Consider the following 16,124-nt stretch of genomic DNA (forward strand, 5'->3'; position numbering starts at 1 on the left):
TGCCGCTGTGGTATACATGTAAGCATAAGGAAAAAATATAGACATCAGCCAACATGGAAGAGCACGAGAACTCTGTTTACATTGGGGAAACCTTAAGGCTCATTTAAAGTACTGCTGGATGTAGACTGTGCAAACTACGCACGTAGCCTATGCCGGTGCGAGCTATTTATATTTGTGTGCTCGTCAGTCTGGCACGCTCTGTAAAAACGTCACCCAAACACTAGACGGTGGGGTGTCTTTTTTTGCCAGTCGGGTTAATTTTTGTTCCTACTTCCTGCTTCTCTTTCAACAATGGCAACTCAAACGTTTGCCTAAATTTCGCCGAAGATGAATTATACAAGCATTTGTATCTCCGAACCTCCATCTTTATTTAACCAGAAATATCAGTTGAAAATTGCAGAGATGGAGAAGCACCCGGAAATACTAAAGCCTAAATACGATACTACCAAGCGGACCGATCACAGCTGTGTCGCCGTTACAGTTCTGGGGAGGTTGCATGCCAGGCTATGACATTAGGGTCTGTGTAGGGCCTGGGCTGAAGCCGTGGCTACGCCGTCAAGTTGACGCAGAGGTATAAACCGTGCTTTACTGACACAGCTTACTAAACACTGCCGCTTTTATCTGCAGTTCACGATGCATCAGCCAAATCTAGACAAGTCCACTGGAATTCACGTCCTTCCTTCATTTACAGTACTTTGTGGTGGACCTTGCGGGGCAGACACAAGTCAAGGCTGGAGGTGTTTTTATCCCCGCAGCAGTGGCGCTATCTGGCTATTTTGAGCTATGGATGCTAAGCACTGGACACTAATCTACTCTGTGAAGATCGCTTTGAAGAAAGTGTCCGTTGAAGTGTCACAGATGGGAAATAAATGAAATTAATAAATATATGGTACACAGTTTGATATCTCTTATAGGCCAAGATCAAAGCAAACCAATTGAGTTCTATTCTACCAAATATGTTTTTCTGTGATAAACAGTCCAGCTGAGGGAATAATCCCATCAAGGAAGAGAGAGATTAAAAAAAAAAGGGAAAAAAAAGCATCAGATATATCACTCAACGCAGACGGTTGGCACGGCTACCGTGAAGCATCCGTGTTATTATGGAATTGGTAATCTCGTTTCTTGGGTCTGAGTGGAAACGCAGACCTCGTGATTTTTTTTCCTCCTAGAATCAGGTGCAGACACAGAGACAGGGAGACAGACACAGCGGTTCTCTGATACTGCGAGAGTCCATCTGCTTCAGAAGGGCTCCGGTAACTTCTTGTCTTTCGTTTTTTCTGTGGAATTTCTGAGCGGCTTGATGCATTTGACACATGTGTGACAGCCCTGGTTGTGTGCGATTGGGGCCGAGGCATCATGCTCGCTACCCCGGCTGTGCGTTTTTCAAAAAAGGGCATGTATGTGTGTGTGTGTGTGCGTGTGCGCGGGAGCTACCTTTGTGTACGCGGTGGTGGTTTGTGTGCTATGAATAACTGTAATAATATTAGTTACGTGCACACGTGCGCACATATAAAGTAGACGGATGCCAAAATATGGATCCATACCACAGCACACAGACATAAACACACACCAGCACTAGCCCAGAGCCTCACCTTGATATCTTCAGCTTCTGTCATGAGTTAGAATTTGACACCAACGAATGTGTGTCAGGTTGTCAATTTCTTCCAACAGCCTTTGAATGCAGTCTGGCCATGAATAGTGCATGTTGTTTTGTTTTTTAGATTCCAACTGTCTGCAAGTCTGTTTTTGTTTGTTCCAGAATAACTTGGAAGGCCTGTACACTCATGCGCATCCTTTAAGAAAACTTTCAGCAGGTGTTGTGTTGTTTAGCCTAAGGTAAAGATTCAGCCCTGAAGGTAAAATTCACCAAAACGCCTCAGATCAGCTGCCCTCCCATTTCTTCCACCTCCATTATTGGGGTCTGTTTTCCTCCCTCCTGTCTTTAATGCACATTCTTTCACCGCTTGCCCTTTTTTTTTTTATATTTTGATCTACCGCCCCTTACGAGTCAGGACACACATCTTTTTGTACCTGTGCTCTTATGCTGTGAACAGGCCGTTTTATTTCACTCTAAAAGTCAGGACGTATTTTGGCAGCCGGTTCCCATATTCCCTGCAGCGTGACACATGAGGTCTTTGGCATTATTAGTGCGCCAGAAACGTGAGACTCGCGTTGTAAATGTCTCCGAAATATATAAACTATTACAACTGCTTGGTTGTTTTTGCGCAAGCCTTTCATCCAAAACTTTTAAAGATATAAAAAGACAGTGGCGTGTCGGTGACATTTCACCTTCCTGCAGCGGAGGCACCATGCAGAGACTGTGTGTGTGTGTGTGTGCACCTGTGGGGAACGAATGATTCCGAACGTGTGCACATGCCGTCACACGAGCGCATATGGGAGGAGAATAGGAGGCAGGGTGGGGAAACAAATTTATTTGGACACGTAGTTTTTATACCGGTTGCCATTGGATTTACAGGTCAGAATGGAATGTGGCCCAGTGAAAGGTACTTTGATCCGTCCTCCAGGCTGACGGTTTTATTGGAGGAGCTCTGTATGGCACAGGGCATCTTTTACGGGGGTTATGAGGAACCCACCGGCAGCTTTCACAAAATCATAAAAAATGTGAGACGTCAATGAAAATGACACAGTTTCCTGTGACACCTCAGTCTGTTCTGAAAGCGTTATGTGTTAAAAGCCATTCATTGAAATGACCTGCAAAGCCTTGGGGATTCATTTAGCATTTGTTTTTAGCTTGTTCTTCTAATCAGGATATTTCTTGCCTTGGTTTTATATAGCTTCCTTGACTTCATCATGTAATTATTCCCTCATTCATCACTATCAAATTATGTAAAAAACAAAATGGCAATGTGCTGTGTGTTCATTCATCTGCTTATCAGTCTATTTTGTGTGCTTTATTTATTCATTTTGTGTTGTGTTCACAGAGGCGGAGGTTACTGCAGGAATTGGGAGACCAGAAGATTCCCTTTCTGGGACCTTCAAATCGGGGCTTTCAGCAACTGGTCAGTCAGCCCTGTTTTAAGAATGATATACACCACAGCATTAAAACAACTGACAGGAGAAGTGAATAACACTGATCATCTTGTGACAATACAATGTTCTGCTGGGAAGGTTTTGGACCTGGTATTCATATGGATGTTACTTAGATATGTACCACCCATCTAGACCAGACCAGGCACCCTCACCCCATAGTAATGACACTCCTTGATGGCAGCAGCCATCCCCAGCGGGATGCAGCCTGACACAGTCACACGGTCTAGGAACAACTCAGAAAAAGATGAATAACAGCACCAGGTGTTGACCTGGCCTCCAAATTCCCTAAACCCCAAACTGATCGAGTATCTGTGGGATGGACTGGAACAAGCCTGAACCAGGCTCCTCCCCTCAACCCATAGGACCCAAATACCCCCACTAACAACATTCTGTTCCCAGACACCACAGGACACTCTCAGAAGGCCCATGTCCATTCTTTGATGAGTCACGACTGTTTTGGAGGCACAAGGCAGACCTACACAATATTAGGCAATTGGTCATAATGTTATGCCTGATCAGTGTATAGGCCTCTAATTTATAGGCCCTACAAAAGTCCATTGTCTGTTCTGCTGTTGTTCCTGCTCTGTACCTTGTAATATTTTTCTTCAAATGAACAGACTTGAAATATCACATTTCTAATAATTATAATTTGGGTGGAGTTCTGTTTTGTGTTAATGTCACATTCATGAACTTATGATAACAATGAACTGTATTCCTTAGTGGGACTCCAGCTACTCTGGGCTGGTGCTGAGGAGATCATGCTCACTTCCCGCTGAGCTCCATGGCCGGGTGCAGGCAGCTCTGCTCACCCTCAGACGGAAGGGCTGCCTCCTGAGGGACTTGGTCCGCGTCCGTGACCGAGATGTGTTCACTGCCGTGTCACGGGCTCTGCTGGGTGAGCCGGGCCACACCTATCGTTACCTGGACACGCGGCTCTTTGCCATTCCCTGGCACAGTGAGGACGCTGAGGTCAAAGGACAAAACTGTTGTGACCCTGATTTGAGAGCTGCTTGCAGGGCATTGTGGGAGCTTAACACCTTCTTCTGCTCTGACGTGTCTCAGCTGAAGGAAGGAGACAGGCTAACACAGTGTACGAAGGTAGAGGCGGAAGCCAAACAAGGCGAAGAGGGGGACACAGAGTCTAAGCACAGTGAAGACTCCAAGAATAGTGAAGGAGGGGACTCAGAGTCCCGACAAAGCGAGGAGGGGGACACAGAGTCCAAACACAGCGAGGAGTGGGACATTGAGTCCAAACACAGTGAAGAAGGCTGCTCCGGGTCAAGGCAAGAAGGGGAGTGGGAGACTGAGTTCAAACAAAGCAGCGAGGAGGGAGAGTCCTTCCAGGTCAAACCAAGTGAGACCAGTTCTGCAGCAGGCTCAGCCCACAGTGAAGGAAAATGCCCCACCTGGACAACCAAAGCCATCAGTGACACGGAAACTGAACCTGTGGGACTAGGGGCCCAGGAGAAACACGTGGCTCAACTAAAGCACAGCCTGTCAGATTCCCACAATCCAGACAAAGAAGAACACACAAGTGGGCAGGGCTGTTCCCAGCCCAGTCCTCCACAGGTATGCACCGGTCCAGTCAAGTTCAATGTCACCTTACTCAACTACATGGACCCGGCAGCAATGAGCCAGCTCAAAGAGGAGCCATACTTTGGCATGGGGAAAATGGCGGTAGGGTGGCACCACGATGAGAACCTGGTCACTCACTCGCCAGTGGCTGTTTACAGCTATAGCTGTCAGGACGACAAAGGTAAGGGCCGAAGCTAAAACGGCGCAGTGGATATAACTATAGTTGAAGAAAGATTGATTTATCGCTTCAGAAGCTTTTATAATAACACTTTAATTTAAGTATGTGATGCTAATCTTTTGCATTAAGATTCTGAAATTAAGATTCTTTTTCCTCTTTCCCTTCAACATCCATTCCACCAACTTATCTCAGTTGCTTTACGGTGGATCAGATGTAGCTAACCTTGTGTATTATGGCCCTACAGCAGCGCTGTAGCAGCTGCAGACATGGCCTCTGGCGCGGCAACCATCAGATCCATCTCAGTGATAGTGTCAGGGCATTATCAAATGTCATCACCAGTTTGTTGCTGACAGCCTTATCACCGACCATGCGTTGGGAGATCACAGACATTTGGATCAGAGCTCTTAACACGCACTCGATGGCGTAGTCTGACAAACAGGCCTTATCACACACACCACATCTCATCTAAATCATTTCCCCAAGAAATGATCGATGTGCAATTATCTGATACGGAATAATGAGCCCCGCTTCGGTAAGTGTTCCTCGACTCTACTGTACTGATGATACGATGTCTCCTAATTATGGAATGAACACTCTTTCAAAAGCTGATGGTATTTGCTGATTGAGTTGATGGAGAATCCCAGCGGTAAAAGAGCTTACTGGAGCATGTGCAAAAGAAACTATTAAAGACAGTATCGCAGCAAAATCGTTTTACTTAGAAATCTAGTACATATCTTTGAAGGGCTCCTTTGATATTTATGTCTTAATGTTTAAAATTTTGCATACAATACAATACAATGAAGAATCCATAATTTTATTTTAATTTATTTTAACCCTAATCCATGAGGAAGCGCCTGATTGTTCATTACAGTTTAAGCCCTTAACATAAAATCAAGTTAGTGATTGTTAAAGTAAAAACCCAATGCCCCTTCATGCAGCCACTAACTAGACCGTGCCTTGCACCCTCCAAATGCTGGAATGAGAACGAAACAGTTGTGGACGGAGCTTTGTGTGCAGCTGTAGCAAAAAATACAGGAAGGTGGGAGCTCTGCACGGTCTGAATCTGGGTTTGAGACGGTATTTTTACAGTATCACACAGGTGCAGTGCCAACTGCTCCGACATCCCAGCACACTTTCCAGCTGGGCTTTCTTCATTGCCGTTCCTTAACCAGGAACACCTGCTCCAGAGGTCTGCTTAAATGATTTGTTCTAGGCCATTTCAACTCTGACCCCGTGAGCGCAGGCATCAAACACTGCAGCGTAACACCTCGCCGTGCTTAGCAGCTATGTCTCTTCTCTTTCTGAGTGACCCCACGGCTCCGTGCTTCAGAGAGGAAAGTCTGATCAGAGTTCAACAGAGCCGTGTTCCCGTGGTTGGCTCTGAAGACTCTCAGGACCAGGCTAGTGAAATTGTTACCTTGTGGACTGCTTCTCCTTTAGAGAATAGCACATTTACAACGCACAGTACAGCACGTTAGACAACATTAGAGATTTGCATGACACCTTATGTCTTTTACAGCTTTACGTTGTTGTTTTTCTTTCTTTTTCTTTTTTTCTTTTTTTGCTTTGACTGCAGAAGTGTAGGGTTGTGTTTTTCCCAGCTGCGCTGATCCAAAGGAATCTGCCAGGACTGAGTGTTTTCCGGCACGGAGGATGATCTTCCACCATTCCCGAGGCCTTGGGGAGTGCTGTCATTAGCTGGCTCTCAGAGCACAATGGCTGGAAATTAAGTTACTATTTATCCGTGCTGAGCAAAGGAAAAGGCAGCTGTGGGGCAGAGAGGCCCAGAAAGACTTTAGTATTGATTTTGCTGAAGGGTGTTGGCCAGCCAAGCCAAATCTTGTTTTCTTAGTGCGCCATGTAAGAATGGAAGGAGGGAGAAGAACAGGGGAGGCGGTTACAGTGAATGGGTCCAGAAACAGGAATATCATAGGATACATACTGTTCAATAACACACTCTCACTCACTCACTAAACAACATCAGGGGCTTTTATCCAACTATTTCCTCTTGCACAGCATAATGATGAGCATAAAGATCCTGTGCTAACAGCCAATATAACCACAGCAACACATATCATCTTTGCTCGGCTGCTAAGTGATTCTTACTGGAGACAAAGGCTTACAGCTTACATCCTTTGTTTGGGTGGCATTGATTTAATCATTGCACGCTTCACTTTTTAACCTGTTAATCCTTTACTTTATTTAATTGAATCAATCAGTGGATCAAATTAATATATATATATTTTAAATACTTATTATCGTATTGTAATGACACACATGCATTGCTACAAAAAAATTGATGTTGTAAGTTTAAGCGTGTTTTAGTTTTACGCTCAGTTCGAGTCACACTAGGTGGAACTGCCAACCCCAAGCCCGAAATGTGAATATAAATGTAAAAAATGCAAATGTTACAGTGAGCTGGGCTGTGTATGACTGACAGGTGAGAGCAGTGAGGGAGGCAGCGGCGAGAAGGCATGCTGGAGGATTGGGCTCAAGGTAGCCTGGGACATCCACACACCTGGCCTGGCACTGCCACTGGAGGTCTGGAGACTGCTATTACATGAGAGGTACTAAAGTTTCTCCACAAACACACGCACAGAAATGCACACATGCGCGCGAAAGGCCGCACTCACCACCAGCACCACCACGTCTGACTTTGGAAGAAGGAGCACTTTCATTACCCTGTGTTTTTAGTGTTTCTGGTACTTTGTCCCAAATGACCCATGCAGGCAGGATGCACTTCACTCTCACTTTCATGCTCCATCTTCCTCTTCTTCTTATTCTCTCTGCTGGAGAAATGGAGCTTAGCCTCGTGTGTGTATGTGTATGAGTCTGTGTGTGTGTGAGAGAGAGAGAGAGACAGAGAGAAAAGAGAGAGAGGTTACTTGGCCCGAACACACAGCTTTAAGGTTCCATGAAATTGTGTGCATTAGAGAGGTTAGGAAAACCAAATGTTATTTTTTGAAGTCCTGTGACCCATTGCTGACTATGTCTCTATGGGGAGAAGAGACACAAGCCACAGGGGTGTAAATCATGCCTTAATGCTTTTGGCTGCGGCAGACACCTCCACCCTCCTCTCTTGGGTCCCATGGGCCCTTCCAAGCTCTCTCGTATTTTCTGAGCGCGAGGACATTTATCCACATCATAGCAGAAGCTTGTGTTCGGATGTACAAGAAGTTAGGACCCCTGGTTGAAGGGATGGAGGATTTATTATTTTATAAAGGCACTCTTCTTTCATTAGTATAGAAGATAGACATAAAGTAAAAATATGTGTTGGGCCTACCTTCATTTGCTTGGTGGATAACTGCACGCCTTCTTTCTTACTTACTCTATCACTTGTAACTAGAGATGGACAAAATAATATTATAACCGATATAGATTAATATAGAGTTAATTTTAACACTGTATTCATATAATATGCATGTCATTGTACACCATTACAGTTGTTTATTTAGCTGAATATTACATATCAAAATGCAGCCTTTTTGTTTTATATTCAACCTTATATGGTAAGTCAAGTTAGCCAAATTCTTTATTCCCTCGGTTGCTGTATTATCGCATCTGGTCTTAATATTATGGGTCGGGATAAAACTGATACTGTGTAGTATTGTAGTATCAGTCTTTATATATATATATATATATATATATATATATATATATATAAATTGCAAATAGAAAATTGAACTTTTTAGTAGTAGAATAATAAAACCAAATGCTTTTTCAGTCCAGTAGATTCTGCATTTGCACCACTGGACTGTATTACAAACATTTAAGACAGGGTTGTGTTTGTGTGTCATTGGTCTGTCTGTCTGGTTTACAAAAACAATATCTTATCTTAATAGATCATAAACATCATTTGCAGTTGACAAAAAGGCAATATGTCACGATATCCTGGAATACTCATTATATCGCAAAATGTACGAAATAGTGTAGAATCACATGTTGTAGCGTGACTTAAGTGTTGAGGGGCCCCTGCTGATTCCCACCCCTACTACACATGCGATAAAAAGGTATTTGACCTAGTGATTAAAGAGGCTTTCTTGTGATTAAAAGATTGCTATTTTTTATCCCTTCAGGAACAAATATGCACATATGCCGATCATGCCGAAACATTAAAACCACTGACATGAGAAGTAAACAACATTGACAATCTTGTGACAATGCAGTGTTCTGTTGGAAACGGAAACTGGAGCAGGCCTGACCCACAGAGGCATCTGGCCTCAACCCATAGGACCCAAAGAGAGAGACCTACACAGTATTAGAAAGGTGGTCATAATGTTGTGCCTGATCGGTGTACGGTGTGAAAAAAAAATGAAATTTAGTGTGTAAGCCCCAAAAAATCACATCAACTTTATGACAGTACTTACCGTAAACACCTGGTAAGTACTTCTAGTGTATACAACGTTCATTCTAGTATGTATTGGCCTTTACATATAAATTTACTGTTTGCATATATGTGAGCATAAATGCTAAAAAAAAATGCAAGTGAAACGCATAAAACATTAGAACACTGACCAAAGCAGATAGAGCCTTTGTAACAGAGTGAACACATCTTATAGGATAAGATGCCATATATCTTATCTTACCTTATCTCACCTGTCTACTTTAAATACATATTGTTAGAGTGGCTCGAGTAGTTTTTCAAATGGGCCCCTAACAAGTAAAGAACAGGAAGGTTTTAATGAATTCCCGACGTTGACTCTTTGAAGATGCTATGTTTTCATCTGAGAGCAGCGATGCCTGTACCTAATATTCAGCTTGACAGGGCTTGAAGCCGACCTCCTTTAGCTGGATAAGATTTACAATAGAACAGTCAGTTTCAGGCCAGCCATGATAATAGAGTGATGGGCTGTTGTGCAGACCATTCTAATGGGACTTGACTGTCGCGGATCAGTGGGGATTTATGCTCCACTTGGCGAGTACGCCCTTGAGAGGCCAACTGCTCCGCAACGATAGCGGCTCTGCGCGGTCCTCGGCCGTCTGTCGCTTTGTCGGCCTACCTGAATTAAATACTTGGCACAATGCACATAACATATGCACACACCTATAAATTTGCACAACTCGCATGCGCTTAAAATACACATTCTCCCGCGTGCAAAGAATTGCGGTGCTTCGCTTATTGAGGGGATGCGCCCCCACCCTTCCATCTCGAGCACACACAGACGGAGCAGCGATCGCTAAACAAAGTGTTAAATATATATTGTGCCAGTGCTTTAGTGACATACACCATATGATAAGTAGTTTTGTGGTATTAAAAGGAAACTACGATGGTGTATAACCACAGACACCCTAATGCATTTTCAGCACCATTTGATGGTGGCTGGTCCTTTTGAACTGCTAATGTCTGAGCTGCTGGAGGCAAATTGAATCACCATCATTTCCACCCAAATGGAATTTCGGTGGTTAAAAAAGAACAATGCAAGTCTTGACACCGGGCCTGTTCAATAATCAGATTTCCAGCTCCCAATGCACAGGGGGACTGGAGAAAAGAGTTGACCCAATATATTTAAAAGCCTGCTTCCTGGAAAAGGAGGACAAGTGGCAGCAGGCACAGGGGTTGAAAGAAAGATAAATATTTATTACAGTTATCGAGTTTGCCGCTACTCCCTCCTGATCCCACTGACGCATCAGACGCGCCAAGAAAAGAGCAGATTGATGGAGATAATTTGTTATTGGATATAAACAGTTTTAAAGACGCAGAGTAATTCTGCCCAGAGACCTAATCCTTCACAATCTCATCAGGGTGAAGAAAACACCGGCAAGTTGTTTTGTTTGTCGCCATCTTTTTTTTTCTCTCTCCCCCCCCCCCCCCCCCCCCGCCAAACAATAATATCTTCCTCCCAAATCATTCGGCTGTTTGACTTTCAAATCACAGGCATTAGCCGGTGTACTCTTGCTCAAGGCGGGTGTAAATATGCACATGTGCTGTGAATGACAGCTCTGTCATGGCTAAATTAATTATTGGTGTGAGGCAAATAATGGCAGAGCTGAGAAACATCTATACACACAAAGAAACACATGGAGGGATACACAGGAAACAGCAGTAAGGCCTCTTTGTAAAGCTCGTGTGATATTGGACAAATGTTTGTTGGTATGGCTCTTCCATCTTGACAGATTGAGCGCGATCTGGTTTTGTTTGGTAATTAAAATTATAGTACAATGCTCCTCGTTCTATTTGACTGGGTGCTGGACCAAGTGCAATCTGTCTGAGAGCACTAGATGATTTAGTTGTCATGTTCCCCCACTCTGTGCTTTTCATCTGCTTTTACGCTGTAATCTCTTCTTTTCTTTTCAGGGTCTGCTCTTCTTCGTTATAATGAATAAAAAAATAAAAAAAGTCGCATGATCGTGAGCGTGATGATCAGTACGAGATGAAAACTCTCATCTTTTCTGGTTTCGGCTCTCGTTTGCTTTTCCTCCGTGCTCTTTTGATGATTCTCAGAGATGCCGTTGGCACGTTCTGATAGTTTCCTCTCCACTGTATTTGCCAGATGACCTGAACAGCACCCACCAGCACTGTGTTCTAGCCGGAGACAGCGCTCGCTTCAGCTCCACGCACAGAGTGGCCGAGGTGAGAAGTCAGCGGGGCTACGAATCTGTTATGAAAATGCTGTATAGCGTGCCAGCTGTCTCGTCTGTAAGGACCGCTGCCATGCTGTTTTTAATGGAAACACTGTAAAAAGACGATGCGCAGCACTGTGTGATAAAAAACAAAAACAAAAACGCAATATTGTCCTCTTATAGTCAATGAAAACCATTTAATAAATAAGACAGTAAAATAAACCAATGCCCCTTACATACAGATCTGATAAAAAGAAAAACAATAAATGGAAAAAAAGGAAACAACTATAAAATTATTCAAGTCCTGTACGGCTGGGTAATATGATCTATTCTGTTTTTTATTTTTTATTTTTTTTTCACACTAAACTCATTTTGCAATTTAAAGCCAATTTTTTTTCCTTTTTAAAATTTTAAAATGACTACAAATGACAAACAAATTATTCAAACTAAGTTTTAACAGCAAAATACGCACAAACAAAGGTAAACTCATTTTCTCTTCTGGGATTAATACATTGTATAAATGAACACAAGCATAGAAATATATGTTTTAATTATATATTACAAACAAACCGGCAGGCACTGCCATTGTAGACAAAAATGAAATTTTTGACTTTTCATTCATTTTTCTGTGAGCTCCAAACAATATCCCAGCATCTAGTGGCCTAATTTCCCTATGATGAAAATTAAAATGTTTACAATGACACAGTTGATGTTCACACTCGCTTCATAACTAAGACTAGCTCCAATTTATTGTCATATGGGATACAATTTCGAAAATGATTACTGCAATGATGTTTGCTTTTTAGCGGGTCTTGTGCACAACATTTCTCGCACATGGCTGCGTGCGTCTGTTTGAGGTGCTGAAATGAATTGGTTGTCCTGCTGCCTTAAGTTGCAACAGCTTTTAAAAAAGCTTTGCAACAGACTTTGGTTTGTACGAGGTCTGACGCCAGGAAACCGAACCCGTTCCAAAATATGAGAACAAGCTCTTTTCTGCTTACTGCCATGTTGTGTGATCAAAAGCAGTGGAAGTTAAAGGAAAAAAAATATTTAATAAAAAAAAAAATCACAATTCTAATTAATTGATTAAATTGCTTTATTGCCCAGCTCTAATGTACACTGTGTTTTTATTTATTTTTTTTATTTTGAACACCATACTGTATGTGATGGCATAATCAGGACCATGCTGTGTAACGTTAAGGCCTTTTCTATCTGGTAACTCTCATTTGGTAAACAGGTTTAGGTCCTTAGGTAAACCCTACATGTCAGTAACTGCATGTAACACTTGGTCTGTCTCATTCCTACCAGTGTTCCAGTGGGACCTTGACCTACATCCAGTCACGGTGCCAAGAGGCCCTGTCCAACCTGCACACTGATCCCGAGACGGGCTCCCACAGCTTGCTGGGCCTGCTGCCGACAACGCTACAACACTGTGAGGAGATTCACAATGAGGTGGGGACGTGTGTTCACATGCATATATGACTGTATAGTTTGCATATTTACTTTGAAGCTGGCTGTAAATGTTAACTGTCCATTTGTAGAAACGTATCCACCAAACATGAAGCAAGCTGTTTCAAGCAGCATTTGGATATATCTGATGCCTGATTTAGTGCAATATGAGTTAGGTTGGCCCGCAAAATATTTGCCAAAAGACTTTAGACAATAACGTGTCAGTCTTTGAAAGTTTTAATATATTTATCTGGGGCCATCAACCTCCCTAAAACTATCTGGATCATCCTGATACTGTAATCCTCGTCCATCTGGTCCTCCAAGGAGGTTAAAAAACAACTAAGAACCATGTGTAAATATGATAGGATTTTATCTGGACAAGATGACAGAAATTGTTGTGTATTACAAGGAAAGCATTCTCTGTGAGTAATACGGATAAGTATCTAATAATGGGATTGAATTTATTTTTGCCGGTGCGCTTACTATGCATACATACAGACGTACAGCCGTTTCGTCGATTACATTGTCACTATTTTAGTTTTCTTCCAAATAACGGCCTCAGCCATCCAAGGTCCACAACTCACAAAATCTAATTAATAATCACTGCAGCATTCCAACAAATAGTAATTAGAAGTGTCCCATGCAGCATAACAAAAATAGTTACAGTAATTGATTAGCGGAATCATGTGCAAATATTATTTAATCCTGGCTTGATTCCTTTTTCTCTCCCTCATGTCATGTATAGACCATAGTGGGAGTAGCATGTTAGCAGGTCAAACCTTGCCAGCTTCCCACCTTCTACTTACCTAGTTGTTTCCACTCTAGAAAATGCCGACAATATGAAATCCGGGTTGTTCTCATTTGTCCTGGTCTGTGATGGATCGTAAGGCAGTAGCCTCTCCATATGTTTTCTAAAGATGGAGTCATGCCCCTCTCCCCTCCTTAACCCCCCCTTTCATACAGAACAGTATGAGTGATGCTGGCTGGGGTACTGAGGGATGGAGTGAGGTCGAAAAAGAGGAACGCGAGGGGCTGTCTGCGCAGCCACCGGCCTCCCGCATTAGCTTGCCGCGGGCCAACAGTTAATATAGCACTTCACCTCTCCCCCTTCACACCCCTGGGCCCAAAGTGCACATCCTAGCCGGCGCTGGTGCCCAGGCCCCTCAGCAGGATGCCATGACAGATGAGTCTGACGTAAGGTTGTTTAAAGGTTGTAGACAATATTAATTATTCAGCACTGCCAAACAATAGGGCCTTCTGTGTCAGGAGAACTGCTGCGCTAGTTGAGCTAGCAACACCTGCTAGTTTGCTGCATAGCGCCACAGGATTACCAAGCATAGGCACCCACCAGGAGGGCAAGGCAGGTTTATTTAGGAAATCAGGGTGCTATTTATAATAGAGCAGGTGTGTGTGTGTGTATGTATGTGAGTGCTGAGTGTTTAAGTAAAGGGGGGGTGGCTGTCTCGGGGGCTCAAGCCTACCCTACCTGGCACTCGCAATGATGGATGTGGCCATTTGTTTGGAGTTGCCCACGAGAGCAGAACACCCACTTAAATGATGTATTGTTGGTGGGGTTATTTATGATGCCGGCCCACTTCGGCGTTTGCTTCGTGCATATTGCGCGGGTCGTGTTTGACATGGACGACCGAGGAGAGAACAAGCCTGAGACACGCAGGCAGCCTGACCTGAGCAGTGCCTTATGGGCCTTTCCTTAAAAAGTGCTAAACAGCAAGCTAACGCTGGCTGACATTCCACGGATATTGTACAATGCGGTGCAACGGGGGGTGCGCGTGGAGGTTGACATTTGCCAGAGGATGTGGGCGGGGACTGACGATGATGAAGTGGAGCGTCTGCCATCTGAGTGTCAGCGATTGGGGATGGGGCGGGATGTCTAGCTGAAGGAGAGGTTGATGGGAGACAGAGACGGAAATGTAGAAAACCGGTGTTCCCACCTGTTTGTTAAGCGTGGTCCCTCTCACTGTCTCCTTTTAATCTTACCTTCTGTCTTCGGTGACGGGGGTAGTCTAACATAGCATCGCCACACGGCCCCCGTGTGCATGTTTGGCTTTGAAATGCTAATCCCAGACGCAAATGTCTTGTCTCATTTAAAGCCACTGTGTCACTTCCCAGGTGGGTGTATGACAGAGTGCCCTGAGGGACCCCCTCTAATGATGCTAGTCCCCCACAGTAAATATTGAAGGGAGGGACAAGGTTTTCCCACATGCTCCCGGCAGAAAGTAAACTGTGCGGAAGCAAGTGTGTATGACCTTCCAATGTCCTGTTTTCCAGGCCAGAATGTGTCTCCCCAGGCTCTCGGGTCTTTGCCTAGCTTTGAAACACCTTTACAGTGGGGCTTATTGTGGCAATATCATCGTAATCTTATAAATCACTTCTCAGAACATACTTTTGCTAGCAGATCACTGGGGGTGTGTAGTTTGTACTTGTTGTTCCTGCCGCAATCGCCAGTTTTATTACCCTTTAACATTGTTTTTTAATTCGTGTGAGTCATTTTTATTGTTCATGGCGCAGGTTTATTTATTTGGGTGTTTAAGCGCTCTGTACTTTGTAAGTTTGTTTTGAGAATGCTGCACAGATAAAAGATTTATTCACGAGGGATAACGTGTTCTAAGCGCGGATGCGTGACACTTGTTCAGCCTTGCAAAATCGTGATTTGGCCTTCAGCGTTTCCTGTTGGGTTTATTTTGAAGATTTAATTAATTTATTTAACTGGAATGTAATGATGTTGCATACATCAATATTGAAGGAGCTCTTTTCCAGCGGCAGCTACACTAGGAGGACCACTTTTACCAACATCAGTGGTCTGACAAAGAAAAAGAAAAGAGATTTGAACATTACTATTTTATGGATGTAGATAGAAATTGAAATATATACGTCAAACTGTGCGTGTACAGTATAACCCAGCTTGTGTATGATCACCCTGGCAAGTGTGTGATGAGTGTAAATCGCGTGCCTCGTTGCTCACAGAGAGCTGGGGGCACCAGTTACCCCGGCTGATGTGTGAGGAGGCCAGGAAAGGTAAACAGAGGACGGCAGAGTGGGATCGATCACACTCTCATCAGCTCTCACCTCGGGGCCCTGGCCCGGAAATTGATTGGACTCGCTCAGGGAATACCATGAAGGTGTGGAAAAAAAAAAATTGTGCCTCATTAAATGCGGAAAAAAGGGCGCTACTTGGCTTTTACTCCAGAGTTGCCATGGTGGGCGGCCGGTCGACTAATGTGGAGCTAATGTGTAGTTAGTGTGTCCATCACCTGGAGAGATGACAGCGACTGCCGCAGGGGAGTCACTG

At 43.7% G+C, this 16,124-nt stretch overlaps 1 protein-coding gene across 1 annotated transcript in view; it reads left to right on the top strand.

The window, feature by feature from the left end:
- The window catches only part of fto (FTO alpha-ketoglutarate dependent dioxygenase), a 114,732-nt gene that overhangs the window by 16,592 nt on the left and 82,016 nt on the right, over window positions 1–16,124 (top strand). Inside the window, 6 exon segments of the mRNA XM_084541973.1 lie at window positions 2,943–3,020; window positions 3,772–4,807; window positions 7,245–7,345; window positions 7,347–7,371; window positions 11,296–11,375; window positions 12,674–12,817. Coding sequence (XP_084398099.1) covers window positions 2,943–3,020; window positions 3,772–4,807; window positions 7,245–7,345; window positions 7,347–7,371; window positions 11,296–11,375; window positions 12,674–12,817 — 1,464 coding nt within the window.

Source organism: Chelon labrosus (assembly GCF_963514085.1).
Source record: "Chelon labrosus genome assembly, chromosome: 3".
Taxonomy (NCBI): domain Eukaryota; kingdom Metazoa; phylum Chordata; class Actinopteri; order Mugiliformes; family Mugilidae; genus Chelon; species Chelon labrosus.